Source organism: Culex pipiens, chromosome 3, assembly GCF_016801865.2.
Source record: "Culex pipiens pallens isolate TS chromosome 3, TS_CPP_V2, whole genome shotgun sequence".
Taxonomy (NCBI): domain Eukaryota; kingdom Metazoa; phylum Arthropoda; class Insecta; order Diptera; family Culicidae; genus Culex; species Culex pipiens.
Window position 1 is genome coordinate 22897656 of NC_068939.1, and position 14499 is coordinate 22912154.

Consider the following 14499-nt stretch of genomic DNA (forward strand, 5'->3'; position numbering starts at 1 on the left):
TTTAAGACTATTTTTTAAATTCATGATGATGGGCCGATTCGAAATGAGTTTACTTCTAAATTGTTAAGAGATTCGTTTTTGACGTGAAATTGATTAACAGCTTCCTCTCATGGAACGACAGCAACTTTAGTTCGAAGGCAACCCTGCTCAGCGGACCAGTTATTCGATTCCTCGCGGATGAACAACCCCCCATGGTGTCGACCAAGGGCAAAAATAAGGACCTGTTCAAGAAGAACACCTCAAACATTGTCAATTGCAGCGTCGGTCAACACGGCAAGGAGGTTCCATTGTTACCGTGCTGCATAATCCAATGGACAACTCTCAGGATACGGAAAAGAATTAGCTCCACTGATAGCTGTCAACGGGAGAAAAGAAAGTTGGATATCATAAAAGTTAATAAAGGAAGTGTCCAACCAAAAATACATTTTTATTCACGATTTTATTTCACTGAGTTTACAAAACAATACATTTATAAAATTTTCATCTTGTTTCGAAGGGAAACATCTTGCATCCCTCTCTAATCCAAAATTCAGAGCGGAAAGGGGTGTTCTCTGCACCGAGGACGCGGTACTTCAGGATGCGGTCCTTGTTTTCGGCGGATAAACGCCTGTCTCGCACAGACAATATTTTCACGATTCCAGCGATCTTTTGTTGAATGAAAAAGTAGACTTGACCGACGTGTTTAAGCCTTGACGCCGCGCTTTTGCTCTTGGAACTTGGAGCGCTTTCGCTGCTCAGGGCCATACGCACGGGGCACGTCTTTTTGTTACGTATATCCAGGGATACGCAGTTCTTGGTTTTCCTCTGCCTTTTTCATGGACACCCGGGAGATGGCCTTGCGGACAACGCTGATTTTAGACAGCAAGCACCATGCTGTGGCCTCAGCCACGAACAACTTTAGCAGCTCAGGTGAGCTACTCGAGCTGCTTGGTCATCTCCTTCTTGTCCTTGTTCCGTAGTTCCTAGCACAATTCTGCCTGCAGTAAATGTAAACATTTCTAATATAATGGTTGCTTACTCGGTTGCTTAGCATCACCCACCGATTGTTGATTTTTGCCTCAGGGCACCTTCAATCGGGCACCTTCGGGCACGTTGGGCACCTTCAAGGCACAGCCTGCTCAGGGGCACTGTGCAGAGTGGTTTTCCCCTTGGTTATAGCCGGTTTTAAGAGTTATAACCACTTTTAGTCTTATAACCGGCTATAACTCGCCCGTGCGAACGGGGTATTAAAAAGTGCAAAAATGCCTCACGGCAAGAAAAAGAGGCGGTCCTCACCAGCAGGATCGGCAGATTTGAAGAAGCTAAAGAATGCCGAAGCGCTACCTGCAAAGCCAGGCAGTTTGAGCAAGGACGCTCAAAATTCGTCTGGAAACCAGTTCGCTACCCTCCCTGTGGACGTGAGCGAGAAGGAAGAATTTGAACGACGGGAAAAGTTGCCACCCATTTTTGTGAAAACTGTAGTGTCCTAGACTTCCGTGCTCACTCCGATTGTCACCGATGGCCTTCCACCCGTCCGCCCACTAACCATCGGTTCGCGTCGTCGTTCCCTGTCCGCTTCGGCCGGTGGCTTTCTCTCGACTAAACAACCACGCGTTCTTGTGTCAGAATCGAACACAAAGGCTTGCACGCAAGGTGTGATGCGAACGCGATATGCATGCAAGGTGTGGTGAAATATAAATACAAGTTCGGTGACTTGCATCGCATAGGACCCTACACCCCCATCTTACCTTAATAAAAAAAAACAAATAACTGTCAAATCTACAGATGACTCATTCTTGAACGTACCTTCAAAAATATAACATTATCACTCCCTCCATGAACTTGCTTCAGGCTTATATATTGTAAAACTAAAAGAAGACTATAATTGTTTGGCCAGAAATAAGGGCAATACTCTTGGCAATACTGAAAACTTATAATCCATTCTTCACCTATTCTTTCAATTCAAAATCTAATAATCAAACAAACAGTCATTGTAATCCTGTACACTTCTCTCCAACACGATTTTTTTTATTTGATGACAAATTCTTTGACTACCTTCAGGCAAAATCCAGCTCGAATGAATCCTTTTTTTATGCTCTACCTCAGTCACGACGGGCTCGTAGATGTCTATGAGAAGTCTTTTTGGCAAAAATTAATTAGCCAAAAGTTCATTACCGATAGATGTCTAGTAAATGTCTCGATAAAATGTCCGATGCGGGCAGCATTTTGACTAAGACGTTTAAACTAAATTCATTAAAGAGTTTGTCAACAATCGGAGCACGAATGTCACAAAAAGTGACGTTCTACGTTCTTCTATCAACCAAATTTTAAACCAACAAAACATGATTGGAAGAATTAAACTTCCAAAACGATCATGTCTCTCAAAACATTAAGAAACCTAACCAAACCATAAATTAAAATCTTTTCATTGGCAACTATTATCGATAGCAATATAGTTTACTCTCCAGAGATTTTTTTCTATATTTGTTACCCTTCGTTTTGCCCAAAAAGACACGCGGCAAACCAGCCTCGAATGGCGCGCCGCACTTTCGACAAATGCTCGTTTTTCGCTTGTCATTGTTGTCAGATGCTTTTTTCTATTGCACAGAAGCAGAAAATCACTGGCAACAATGTCTACGGCACATTCTGAAATGTCTCGCGGCGTGTACCTTCCAGGGAAACGGACAGTACACTCCAATATTGCATTCATAATCAAGTCACCGCATGTATCAATGACGCGGATCTATTTAACCAAACCGTAGCTAAACATAATTGTTAGCTAGCTGTCTGTAAACTCTCGTATCAGAAGCACTTCTTCAAAGGACAAGCTGAAACTTTTTTTTCAAATCACGTTGTCAGTCAGCGCTTCTTCTTATTTTTTTTTTCTTTTTTTTTCTCCTTAATGTGATGTATAATAGTGGTTGTGAAAAGAATCTACAATCTGTCAAACATTCTGTGGGCTTCAAAACAATCTATGCATTGCATCTTCTACAATAAACAACTCTAATCACTAGAAGTTATAACCAATTTTCCAAACTACATTCCACGCGTGAACTTCGGTTACTCATACAAAAGACACTAAATGTGTGTTGCTTCCACTGATCCTTCACATTTACTGATAGTACAATTGTTCATCCTTCTCGAGCTTGTTTGCGTAAAGTTACCAAAAACTTCATCCTCTTCACAAAGTAAGTGTTGAAACTTCAGTACTCAGTTGTTCCAACTGTTGCAACATCTATTCCGTTATTCCTTCGCACATTCTACATAAATTTGGCAAAATTTGTCCACAAATCCTGAGTAACTGCAAAATCACATATCAAAACATGCTCGCCGCATCTCCTTTATTTTTTTAATTCATCAAGAGCTCCTGCAATAATTGTAACCTTTTTTTTATTATTGAACCTTCATCACATTATAGACCTCCTGCTCTGTGCTGCAAAGCTTGTCAGCCAACTTGTAACGGCATACTTGCCTTTGACTGTTTATTGTGAAGGCAGACAAAAATCAAAACACGAGCGCAACCTGTCAAAGCCTGTAGCCTGTCAAAGCCATAGGCTCATGTACACGCTTACGACAAACCACTCATTTTTTTTTTGTAAGGCGCAACAGAAGAGATGCGCACTTCGGTTTGGTGGTGCGCGGATAATACATTGCTAAATGCTTGACTCATCAACCTTAATTAAATTTACAACAACATCAATTCATAAAACCATTCCGGTAACATTAACAGCATAACACTTCTCATCCTCTCTAACAAATTTTTTCGTTCTTTTTTTTTATCATTGCTTTAAAAACGACTGTTATGTCAAATAACGTTAACTGTTTCAAGCTCGGTGTCGAGTGAAGTTCATCATTCTACGCTGGAATCCTGTCTTTGGACGTGTCATTTATATATGACTCCTTTTCAGAAACTCTACTATCTCCACAATCACTAGTGAAACAATCAAACTCTTTCTAGATGTGTAATGATGCTTTCCACAACAGTTAGAACTTTTAAACTCTCTGGAATACCCGCTGCACATAATTCAGCACTACAACACCCCGTTTTTTTTTAGTTCATAAGTGACGTCACTATGTTGCCATCTATGTGACAAACAACTCAAACATTGACATCTGCATGGAAGAAGTTCTCACACATTGAGCCCTCCAGGCTTCAATTCCGAACACGTCTCAAAAACGGCAGATTTAAACTAACTATAACGAATCTTGTATTATTCCATGCTGTTACAATGTACTATGTACTTTTCAATTTCGGCCGAACTTCATATCGATCCTTGCAGGCATCGATTTCCTGCACTTCTCAAAACATCTAAACCTCAAATCGATCCTCGTTGAAGTCGATCTCTTACACATCTCAACGACAGCCGAACCTCATATCGATTCACGCAGGCATCGATCTCTTACATTTCTCAGAAATATCCAAACCTCATATCGATCCTCGCAAGCATCGATCTCTTGCACATCTAAACGACGGCCAAAACTCATATCGATCCTTGACGGCATCGATTTCAACATTTCTCAGAAACATGGAAACCTCATATCGATCCTCGCAGGCATCGATCTATTTTACGTCTCAACGACGGACGAACCTCCTATCGATCCACGCAGGCATCGATCTCTTGCATGTCTCAACGACGGCCGAACCTCATATCGATCCACGCAGGCATCGATTCGCGATTAAAAGCTCAAAAATTCCGACAGATGGCGCAAAGCATCGAAGAATGACGATTCAAATTTTCGCTGTTCGGTTACATAGGAATGCAAACTTAAAATTGATTTTACAGCTCTTAGAACAACTTTTGAGAAAAAATTCAAGCAGTACGAGTGTAAACTTTTTGCCCTCTATCAATTAACGCAATAAAAATAATTTTGAAAAAAAATAATTTTGAAAAAATAAAATTGTTTAAAATGATAGAGCATCAAAAGTTAACAAAGTATCAGCTCGAATTTTTGCTCAAAAGTTGTTTTGAACGCTGGAATTTAACAAAACAGAATTCGCATACATAACCTCAAAGGGCGGAAATTTCAATCGACATTCTTCGCTCTGTTCTGTTACTCAACACTAGGTGTCGCATGTCGTTTGGCTCTTGAACGGCAATCTCTTGCACGTCTCAACGACGGCCGAACCTCATATCAATCCACGCAGGCATCGATCTCTTGCACATCTCAACGATGGCCGAACCTCATATCGATCCACGCAGGCATCGATCTCTTGCACGTCTCAACGACGGCCGAAACTCATATCTATCCTCGACGGCATCGATATCTTACACTTCTCAAAATATCCAGATCTTATATCGATCCTCGCTGGCATTGAACCTTTACCTTTTATCAGTTTCATTTGTTGGTGGTTTTCTGAGCAGTCAGCCACTAACATAAGTCATTCACATCACAATTCTTTCACATCAGTACAATTCTGTTAATAAACTTTGGCACAAACACGTCAGTGCTACCGCCAGTAATCCGCCAATTTCCTTATTTAAAGCCATTATGCACACCAAACCCATCTTTTTTCCCCCAAAATTTCCTCCAAATCTGCTTTCAATATAAACTATGCAATAAGGCTTTTGTTTTCAGCCTCAATCAAATCAAAATTTCGAAGCAATTCACTTATTTTCAAGCGAAGCTAAACAGTTTCCCTTCGTTACCTGCTGCCTTTAGCTTAAGAAATTATTGCCAAACCTCATTTTATTTTTTTTTCGGCTCAGCATTCCGAATTTTCACAATTTCATTCAATTACTCACATTTTTTTCTTTTTTTTTTTTTGTAAACACACCCAACCACAACACTTTCCTCATTTTTCACAACAGCACAACACATTTTTGTTTTCTCCCTCACAAAATTTACTAGGTCCATTTGCTTTTATTATATATATTCTTTTTTTTGTAAACAAACATAAATTTCACCATTAAAACACAGTTGACCCATGCCGAATTCCTTCTTTTTTTACCTTCGTCGCCAATTGTAGTGTCCTAGACTTCCGTGCTCACTCCGATTGTCACCGATGGCCTTCCACCCGTCCGCCCACTAACCATCGGTTCGCGTCGTCGTTCCCTGTCCGCTCCGGCCGGTGGCTTTCTCTCGACTAAACAACCACGCGTTCTTGTGTCAGAATCGAACACAAAGGCTTGCACGCAAGGTGTGATGCGAACGCGATATGCATGCAAGGTGTGGTGAAATATAAATACAAGTTCGGTGACTTGCATCGCATAGGACCCTACAAAAACATCGTCATCGGATTCGGTGCGAAAGTGGCTGACTGGATTTATCAAATCTGGTGCTTTACGAGCTTCCATTCGCTTGTGTGCTGATGGACTCAAAATTCTGCTACCTACCAGAAAGGATTACAACTACGTTCGGGATTTCCTGAACAACACAAAGATTGAATACTACAGCCATGACGATCCAGGTAAACGCCCCATGAAACAGGTCCTCCGAGGCCTGTACGACATGGATGTGAGTGTGCTGAAAGAAGAGCTCAAAACTCTGAAGTTGAACGTGATCGAAGTCTTCAAGATGACGAGACACAACAAGGACATCAAGTATCGTGATCAACTGTACCTGGTTCATCTCGAGAAAGGATCGACAACGCCGTCTGAGCTGAAGGCAGTTCGGGCGATTTTCAACATCATCGTGACTTGGGAACGTTATCGTCCAGTGCACCGTGACGTGACACAGTGTTCGAACTGTTTGCAGTTTGGGCATGGTGGAAGGAACTGTTTCATCAAGAGTCGTTGTGCAACTTGCGGAGGTAAGCACAATACTCAAGCTTGCAACACAATCAACGAGATCATCGAAGCCAAATGCTTCAATTGTGGCGGCGACCATTCTACCAAGAATCGAAGCTGCCCAAAACGTGCTGAGTTTGTGAAAATTCGGCAGCAAGCGACGACGAGGCACCAACCAAATCGTCGCAAAACACCACCAACTTTCACGGACGTGGATTTTCCTGCTTTGGCGTCACCTGGAGCGGGATCTGTTCGAGTGGCTCCAAATCTGCAGCCATTGCCGTTGAATCAGCGGCAAAAAGTTGCTGAGAATACAACACCTCCTGGATTCAGTCAGCAACCGAGGGAAAACCAACCAGCATCAACGGGTGAAGGCAGCAGTGACCTGTTTTCACCACAAGAACTTTTGAACATTTTCATCGAGATGACAACAACTCTGCGTGGGTGCAAAACTCGCCAGGATCAAGTAAGAACCCTTGGAGCATTCATCTTAAAATACAGTTCGTAGTTTACTCGTTCTAATGATTTTGAATAATTCAAAGAATTTTCATTTTAGTTTTAAGTTAGGATTAGTTGTTTAAGTGATTTTTTTTTTCTTTTTTACCCAAATGTATTCGATTCAATGCAAAAATGTAAAACAATTTGAAGTAAATAAATGAATGTGAACAGTTAATAATAAAACGAAAAATACAACAAAGATGAAGAGCATTAGGCCATACCACTTAAAATGTAAATGAAATGTAATTATTATAAGAAAGTTCAATAAAGACATATTTAATTTCATAATTTCAAAAAAAGGTTTGTTTCAACGCAAAACCGGCGTTGATTATATTCAACAAAAATTTTGTTGAATCAAACCTCGTACAGGCTGATTCTACAAAACATTTCTGCGTGTAGTAACAGTTCAATAGAGCGAATCTGCGTTTGTAAACAAACAGTCTATCTCCCTCTTACTTGACGTGAACTGTCGCTTTTGCGAAAGGGATAGACTGCTTGTTTACAAATGCAGATTCGCCCTATTGAAATGTTACTACGGATTTTGGAACATTTTGAAACATTTTGACAGCTAGAACTTTTTTGCAAATCCCGAGAAAACATGTAACTATCTCGGTAACTATTCAACAAAACCGGCAGTGTTTAGAGGTAGCTGGAGAGGCCAGCTATTGTTTAACACTTCGAGTTGTGTGAAATTTTTTAAATTCTGGAGTTTTTTTTTTAAACGCCTTGTGTCAGGGGTATTAAAAAATATTTATAAAAAAACACCTAAAAGCAAAAAGCAGAGTATTTTTACTGTGCAATCTGTTCATGCTGTCAAATTCCAATGCAACTGACAGCACCTTATGACGGCGCTTTGTTTTGCTGTCTACGTGGGCCTGTTGTTTTCCAAAAAACAATTAAATTTTGTTCGGTGAAAAATCCACGTAAATTCCGCGATGAGCGCTCCCGTCGCCGTCCCGCCGGCGGAACCGGAACCCGAGTCGGACGTCCGCAAGGATCACATCAACAAGATCGTGCTGTCGGACGAGGTGCAGCGAGCGATCGAACAGGTGCTGCAGAGTTCCGACCCGCTGGACCATCCGGATTTCGATCCGACCGATTACGTGAACCAGCTGTTTCCGAACGAGCAGTCGTTGTCGAACATTGACGACGTGATTACGAAGATGGAGGTGGATATTGGGCTGATTGACGATAATATCCGGAGTGTGGTGCGGGGACAGGTTAATACGGGGGAGAATGGCCGGATGGCGCTGCGGGAGGCTCAGCAGTCGATTACGCAGCTGTTTGGGTTGATTACGGATATAAAGAGCCGGGCGGAGCAGACGGAGGACATGGTGAAGGAGATTACGCGGGACATTAAGCAGCTGGACTCGGCGAAGAATAATTTGACTTATGCGATTACGACGTTGAACCATTTGCATATGCTGGTTGGGGGGGTGGAGAACTTGAAGCGGTTGGCGGAACGTCGGCAGTACGGGGAAGTGTTGAACCCGCTGCAGGCGATTATTGAGGTTAATCAGCACTTTCAGCAGTACTCGGAGATTCCGCAGATTCAGACGCTGTCGTCGCAGGTGCAGCAAATCCAGACGGAACTGGCAACGCAGATTACGGAGGATTTTAGGCACTTTTTTGCGCCGAGTGCGGGTGGCGGTCAGGGTAGGATGACAATTACGCAGCTGAAGGATGCGTGCCAGGTGGTTTCGGTGCTGGACAAGCCGGTCAAGCGGAACATTTTGAAGTGGTACATCAATCTGCAGCTGCAGGAGTACATTCAACTGTTTCACGAGAATCAGGACATTGCTTGGTTGGACAAGATCGACAAGAGATACGCGTGGGTTAAGCGCCACTTGTTGGATTTTGAGGAAAAGTACGGCGCAATTTTCCCTCAGGACTGGGAAATTTCCGAGCGAATTACGGTGCAATTTTGTGCGATTACGCGGGAGGAACTGACCAAAATTATGGCCCGTCGGCGAACCGAAATGGACGTCAAGCTGCTGCTGTTTGCCATCCAGAAGACGGCCAACTTTGAACAGCTGCTGGACAAGCGCTTCCAAGGATCGACACTAACCGAAATGAAGACCAGCGCCGGAGGCGGTGAAGGATCGGAAGATCAAAAGCAACCCACCTTCATCGACCTCATCGGCCAGTGTTTCAAGGCCTATCTGGACATCTACACGGACAGCATCGACCGCAGCCTGGCGGAGCTGATCGGCCAGTTCGTGCAGCAAACCCCGCAGCAGCTGCTCCCAAAGGACGGCGCGTCCGTTTTCCCCAACTGCGCCGAACTGTTTGTCTTCTACAAGAAGTGCATGGTTCAGTGCACCCAGCTGAGCAACGAAAAGCCAATGTACGATCTGACGCTCATCTTCAAGCGATACCTCCGCGAGTACTCGAGCAAAGTGCTGGAGGCGCGCATTCCAAAGCTGCAGTCCTCGTCGTCCGGTGGGAGTTCGACGGCGTCCTCGATCAGCAACAGCATGTCGCTGCTGACGAAGGACTTCCAGAACCTGTCCACGGCGGCCGGCCAGGTCATTCACAACTTTTTGAAAGAGGGCGAAGCGCCGAGGTAAGATGATTGAGTCTTTTCTATGGTTTGAATTCAAACAATACCGTCTACCTTCCCCTCCAGGTTCAGCATGGACGACATCCGCAAGATCTGCTTCGTGCTGGCCACGGCCGAGTACTGCCTCGAAACGGTCCAGCAGTTGGAGGACAAACTGAAAGAAAAAATCGACAAGAGCTACGCGAACCGTGTGGATCTGTCCGACGAGAAGGACGTCTTCCACCGGATCATCTCAAACTGCATCGGACTGCTCGTGCAGGACTTGGATACGGGCTGCGAGCAATCGCTCAACCTCATGACCAAGATCAGCTGGCACAACATCAGCAACGTGGGCGACCAGAGCGGCTTCGTGAACCAGATCGTGACAAACCTTAAGCAGTCCGTCCCCGTCATCCGGGACAACCTGGCCACCAGCCGAAAGTACTACACCCAGTTCTGCCACAAGTTTGTCAACTCGTTCATTCCAAAGTACATCAACACGCTGTACCGCCTACGACCAACCACGTCCACCGTCGGTTCCTCCTCCATGACGACCAGCGCGTCCAGCTCGAGCATCTCCGACGGCGCCGTCACCAATTCCGCAAACGCATCCGCCAACCCCGGCGGAAACATCCTCGGCTGCGAGCAACTTCTCCTCGACACGCACAGCCTCAAAACGGTCCTCATGGATCTGCCCTCGATCGGGTCGCAAGTTCAGCGCAAACCGCCCGCCAGCTACACCAAAGTGGTCGTCAAGGGAATGGCCAAGGCGGAGATGATCATCAAGGTGGTGATGCAACCGATCTACCCGGCCACCCTGTACATCGAGCAGTACCTCAAACTCCTGCCGGAAAGTCACGTGACCGAGTTTCACAAGATTCTCGAGATGAAGAGCGTCCGCAAGATCGAGCAGCAGCAGCTGGTGGAACTGTACAAGCGGGCGTGTCCGCAGCAGCAGCAGCAGCAAGGTGCGGGCGCTGGACAACACGATGGAGGAGGAGGAGGAGGCGATGCGGCTCCGTTGAGTCAGTCCCAGCAGGCGGCTGCGTCGGCAGCGGCCGCCATCAGTGGGGCCGGTTCCAGTATTATTGCGCTAGGGGATTCGCTGATGGACAAGGGAAGGATCAAGAAGATTGAGAGTTTGATCAAGAATCGGCTGCCGAATTGAGGCAGGTTTGAAGTGAAGAGTTGGTTTTATTTCTGAATGCAATGTAGGACAAATGTTTCGTACTATCGATCGTGAGTGGGAAAGTATTTAATAAAATAAATAATAAATTATATTCGAGAAATACGCGACTGTACGATTAAATTATTCCGAAGAATCCTTGCTGCCCATTAAAAAAATCCTTGTTTGTTTTTTTTTCTTATTTAAAAAAAAACATTTTATCATAGTATGTTTTTTAACATCTAAACTCCCAAGCTCGAGAAAAACGGAGAATTTGTATGGAAATTACCCCTTTTCCTCGAACTTGGGAGTTCAGGTGTCAAAAGTCCAATTAATCAAATTTTCAAGACATAGAGATTGCAATATTTTTAAAGGAAACTTTGCGTTTACCAAACAAATCTTTGAATTTCAAGTACCTAAAATGAAAAAATAATCATATTTAAACTGCTTCTACAAGTCGACGTCGTCGTGCTATCTTGTCTCACCCGCCATTTCGACGTTCCGAGAAAAACGCGTTTTAATGTTTGACCTTGAATAAACAAAAGCGAAAGCACGCAATGTAAACAATAACAAACACGTTTTGTTTGGCTGACCATTATGTGCATTGTCCCGAAGTTTGGTTGATGTTGGTAGCTGGAGTCCCGAGTTATAATCACAAATGTTTGCGGTAGTCTAACTCGTACGTGCGTCAAACGTGTTCTGACCTGAAATCCCTTTGGCCAGTTGTCGCACTTACAACAATTTTAAGGGAGTGATAAGATAGCACGACAAGATTGAAACTACTTTGATAAGTAAAGTTACAAAAATGTACGAACTTTTTCGGATTTCGTTGAATATCTCAGGAATCGCGATTAAAAGCTCAAAAATTACGACAGATGGCGCAAAGCATCAAAGAATGACGATTCAAATTTTCGCTGTTCGGTTACATAGGAATGCAAACTTAAAATTAAATTTACAGCTCTTAGAACAACTTTTGAGAAAAAATTCAAGTAAGTACGAGTGTAAACTTTTTGCCCTCTATAAATTAACGCAATAAAAAAAAATTAAAAAAAAATAATTTTGAAAAAATAATATTGTTTAAAATGATAGAGCATCAAAAGTTAACAAAGTATCAATTTTTGCTCAAAAGTTGTTTTGAACGCTGGAATTTAACAAAACAGAATTCGCATACATAACCTCAAGGGGCGGAAATTTCAATCGACATTCTTCGCTCTGTTCTGCTACTCAACACTAGGTGTCGCATGTCGTTTGGCTCTTGAACTTTGAATTTTGTTGATCTGTGATGGTCAAAAGAGCTGCACAAAATGGCGTTTTTAACTCAATTTGGCCCAAAATGCACGTACGACAGATTAGCATTACGGCGACGAAGTAACATAAAGAAAACCAAATAAAAAAAAAAATAAAAAGAAATAAACTCAAATAACAAAAGAATTAAAAATTATTAAATAAAAAATTAAAAAAATTAGGAATGTTCAAAAATTATTTTATGAAAAAAATCGAAATTTATAAATCTTATAAATACAAATCTAGAGTTATTTTTAAAATGGTCCTATAAACAACATTTACATTTCATGCTTTTTGGGTATTTTTGTATATCCCTGACTCAAGGCGGTTCTAAAAACATTCAAAAAGCAAAAATTGAAAATTTTGTTTTCATGACCTTTTTTTAAAAACTCTGGAAATATTAAAAAATTCTAAAATTTATAAATTAAAAATTAATATTTTTACATTTTTAAATTTACGGATAATTTTTTTTATCCTATATTTATAAATTCAAAATTATGAATTTATAAAATTTTAAGTAATACAAAAAATTAGAAAAGATATTTTTTTGAATATTTACAAAATTTATAAATGCAAAATTAAAAAATAGGAACATTAAAAAATGTCGAATTTCTAAAATTTTTAGGATGTAATAATATTTTTTTTTAATCTTTTAAAATTTATAAATTTAAAATTCAACAAATGTAAAGGTTCTAAAGTTCACACAATTTTGATTCCAAAAAATGCTCCAAAGTTAAGCCGTTGCAAATACTTTTCAAAGTTTTTGTCGCCTCCTTCAAAACTGGTCCGAAATATCAGGGGGGCAAAACAAATGACATTTTTTGCAATTCCGTCGTGAAATTACATACTTTTCCTGTCATTCTTGAACGACGAAACAGCCTACTTTTCTGTACCAAAAATAACGGAATCGAATAGTAACCCTTTTCAAAACAAATGCTGAAAAGTTCTACTTTTTAGCACTGAAAAGGATGCTGACAAGTTGAACTTTTCAGCATTTGTTAGGAAAAGTTATACTTTTAAACATTTTTTGATATAAACGTTTCATTGAGTCAATGCATAGAGTTATCTACGTGCGCATGTATTGCGTATACGTACACGAAAAAGATTGAGGTTAAATTTTGTACCGCCAGCAAAACAAATGGTGCGCTAGTGTGTGTGAGGTCGGGCTTAGATAACTCTATGGACATTTATGCTATAATTCTGTCCAAAAATTGTTTTCGGAATTGCAAAAAACGTCACTCGGCGTCAGAGCCGTACCTTGGGTCTACGGCGCCCTTGGCAAAAAATCAATTTGGCGCCCCTCCCAAATTTACAAGCATTTGGATGAATTGATATTAATTTTCAATTATTGCTTCAATATGAGTTTTGATTTTATAATTGCAATTGGAGACCTAAATATGGCCAAATTCATAAACACAGTTATTTTATGTTTTATTTTTCAGATAATATAAGATAGGTTGAATTGAAATTTTACTATAGGAGTTAAGTTGACTGAATATTTTCTCAGATTTCATAAAATCGATAATGATAGCAGGTTTTTGTTTTTTTTTATTTATTTTTCAGACAAATGCACAGAATTAAATGCTCAATAATAATAAATTTTGCTATAACTTGTCAGCTAAATTTATATATCTAAGCCTGCATAATTTGATCTGATCTAGTATTTGATTGTATAAGCAAAGAACTTTCCTGGATTCGTAAAATAATTAGCTGATTTAGTTTCGGATTTTATTTTGTTAATTACAACGAAAAAAGAAAAATAAGGCCGTTGCAAATATTTTTTGAACTTTATGTCCCTCGACTCTGACCAAAGTCGAGGGGGGGGGGGGGAAGGGGCAAAAAAATAAAAAAAGTATAAACATTAAAATAACGAGCCATGGTTTCAACATTTTAATGAAAAAAGTGTTTTAAAATGCATTATACACCTGTTCATATGTTTTGCCATCATTAATTTCCAAAATATGTAAGTATTGACGAAAATTTTATTTCCTGCAAAAAATATTTTTTTTGCGGTGCTGTACATTGGAATTTCATGAAAATTCAAAACATTTTTAAACAAGCTCAAACATGCTAAATATGATTAGCAATGCAGAAAAATGCATTTTAGAATGTTTTCAGTTGATTAGACTTCTATTTTCATGGAAATTTTGGAGTTTTTTGCAAAAATATTTTTTTTGCCCCCTGACTCCCTGGGGCGACATAAACTTTGAAAAATATTTGCAACGGCCTAAATCCTTCTTCAAAATTGGAAAAAAATAATAACTCGATGCCCGTGAGCTATCTTGTTCTATCTAGATAGGAAT

General features: G+C 41.0%; 1 protein-coding gene across 1 annotated transcript; it reads left to right on the forward strand.

Moving 5' to 3' along the window:
• The first annotated feature begins 8056 nt into the window (after positions 1 to 8056).
• On the forward strand, positions 8057 to 11038 carry LOC120418922 (vacuolar protein sorting-associated protein 53 homolog). Its single transcript, XM_039581452.2, has 2 exons — positions 8057 to 9771; positions 9835 to 11038. Exons 1-2 carry the CDS (start codon positions 8141 to 8143, stop codon positions 10913 to 10915), a joined length of 2712 nt encoding a protein of 903 aa, XP_039437386.1. The 5' UTR covers positions 8057 to 8140; the 3' UTR covers positions 10916 to 11038.
• Positions 11039 to 14499: the final 3461 nt, after the last annotated feature.

Excerpts from the sequence above, each read along its gene's own strand:
- LOC120418922 (XM_039581452.2), top strand. The coding sequence starts at position 8,141 with ATGAGCGCTCCCGTCGCCGTCCCGCCGGCGGAACCGGAACCCGAGTCG. Across the intron at positions 9,772-9,834 it reads AAAGAGGGCGAAGCGCCGAG|GTTCAGCATGGACGACATCC; the intron begins GTAAGATGATTG and ends CTTCCCCTCCAG.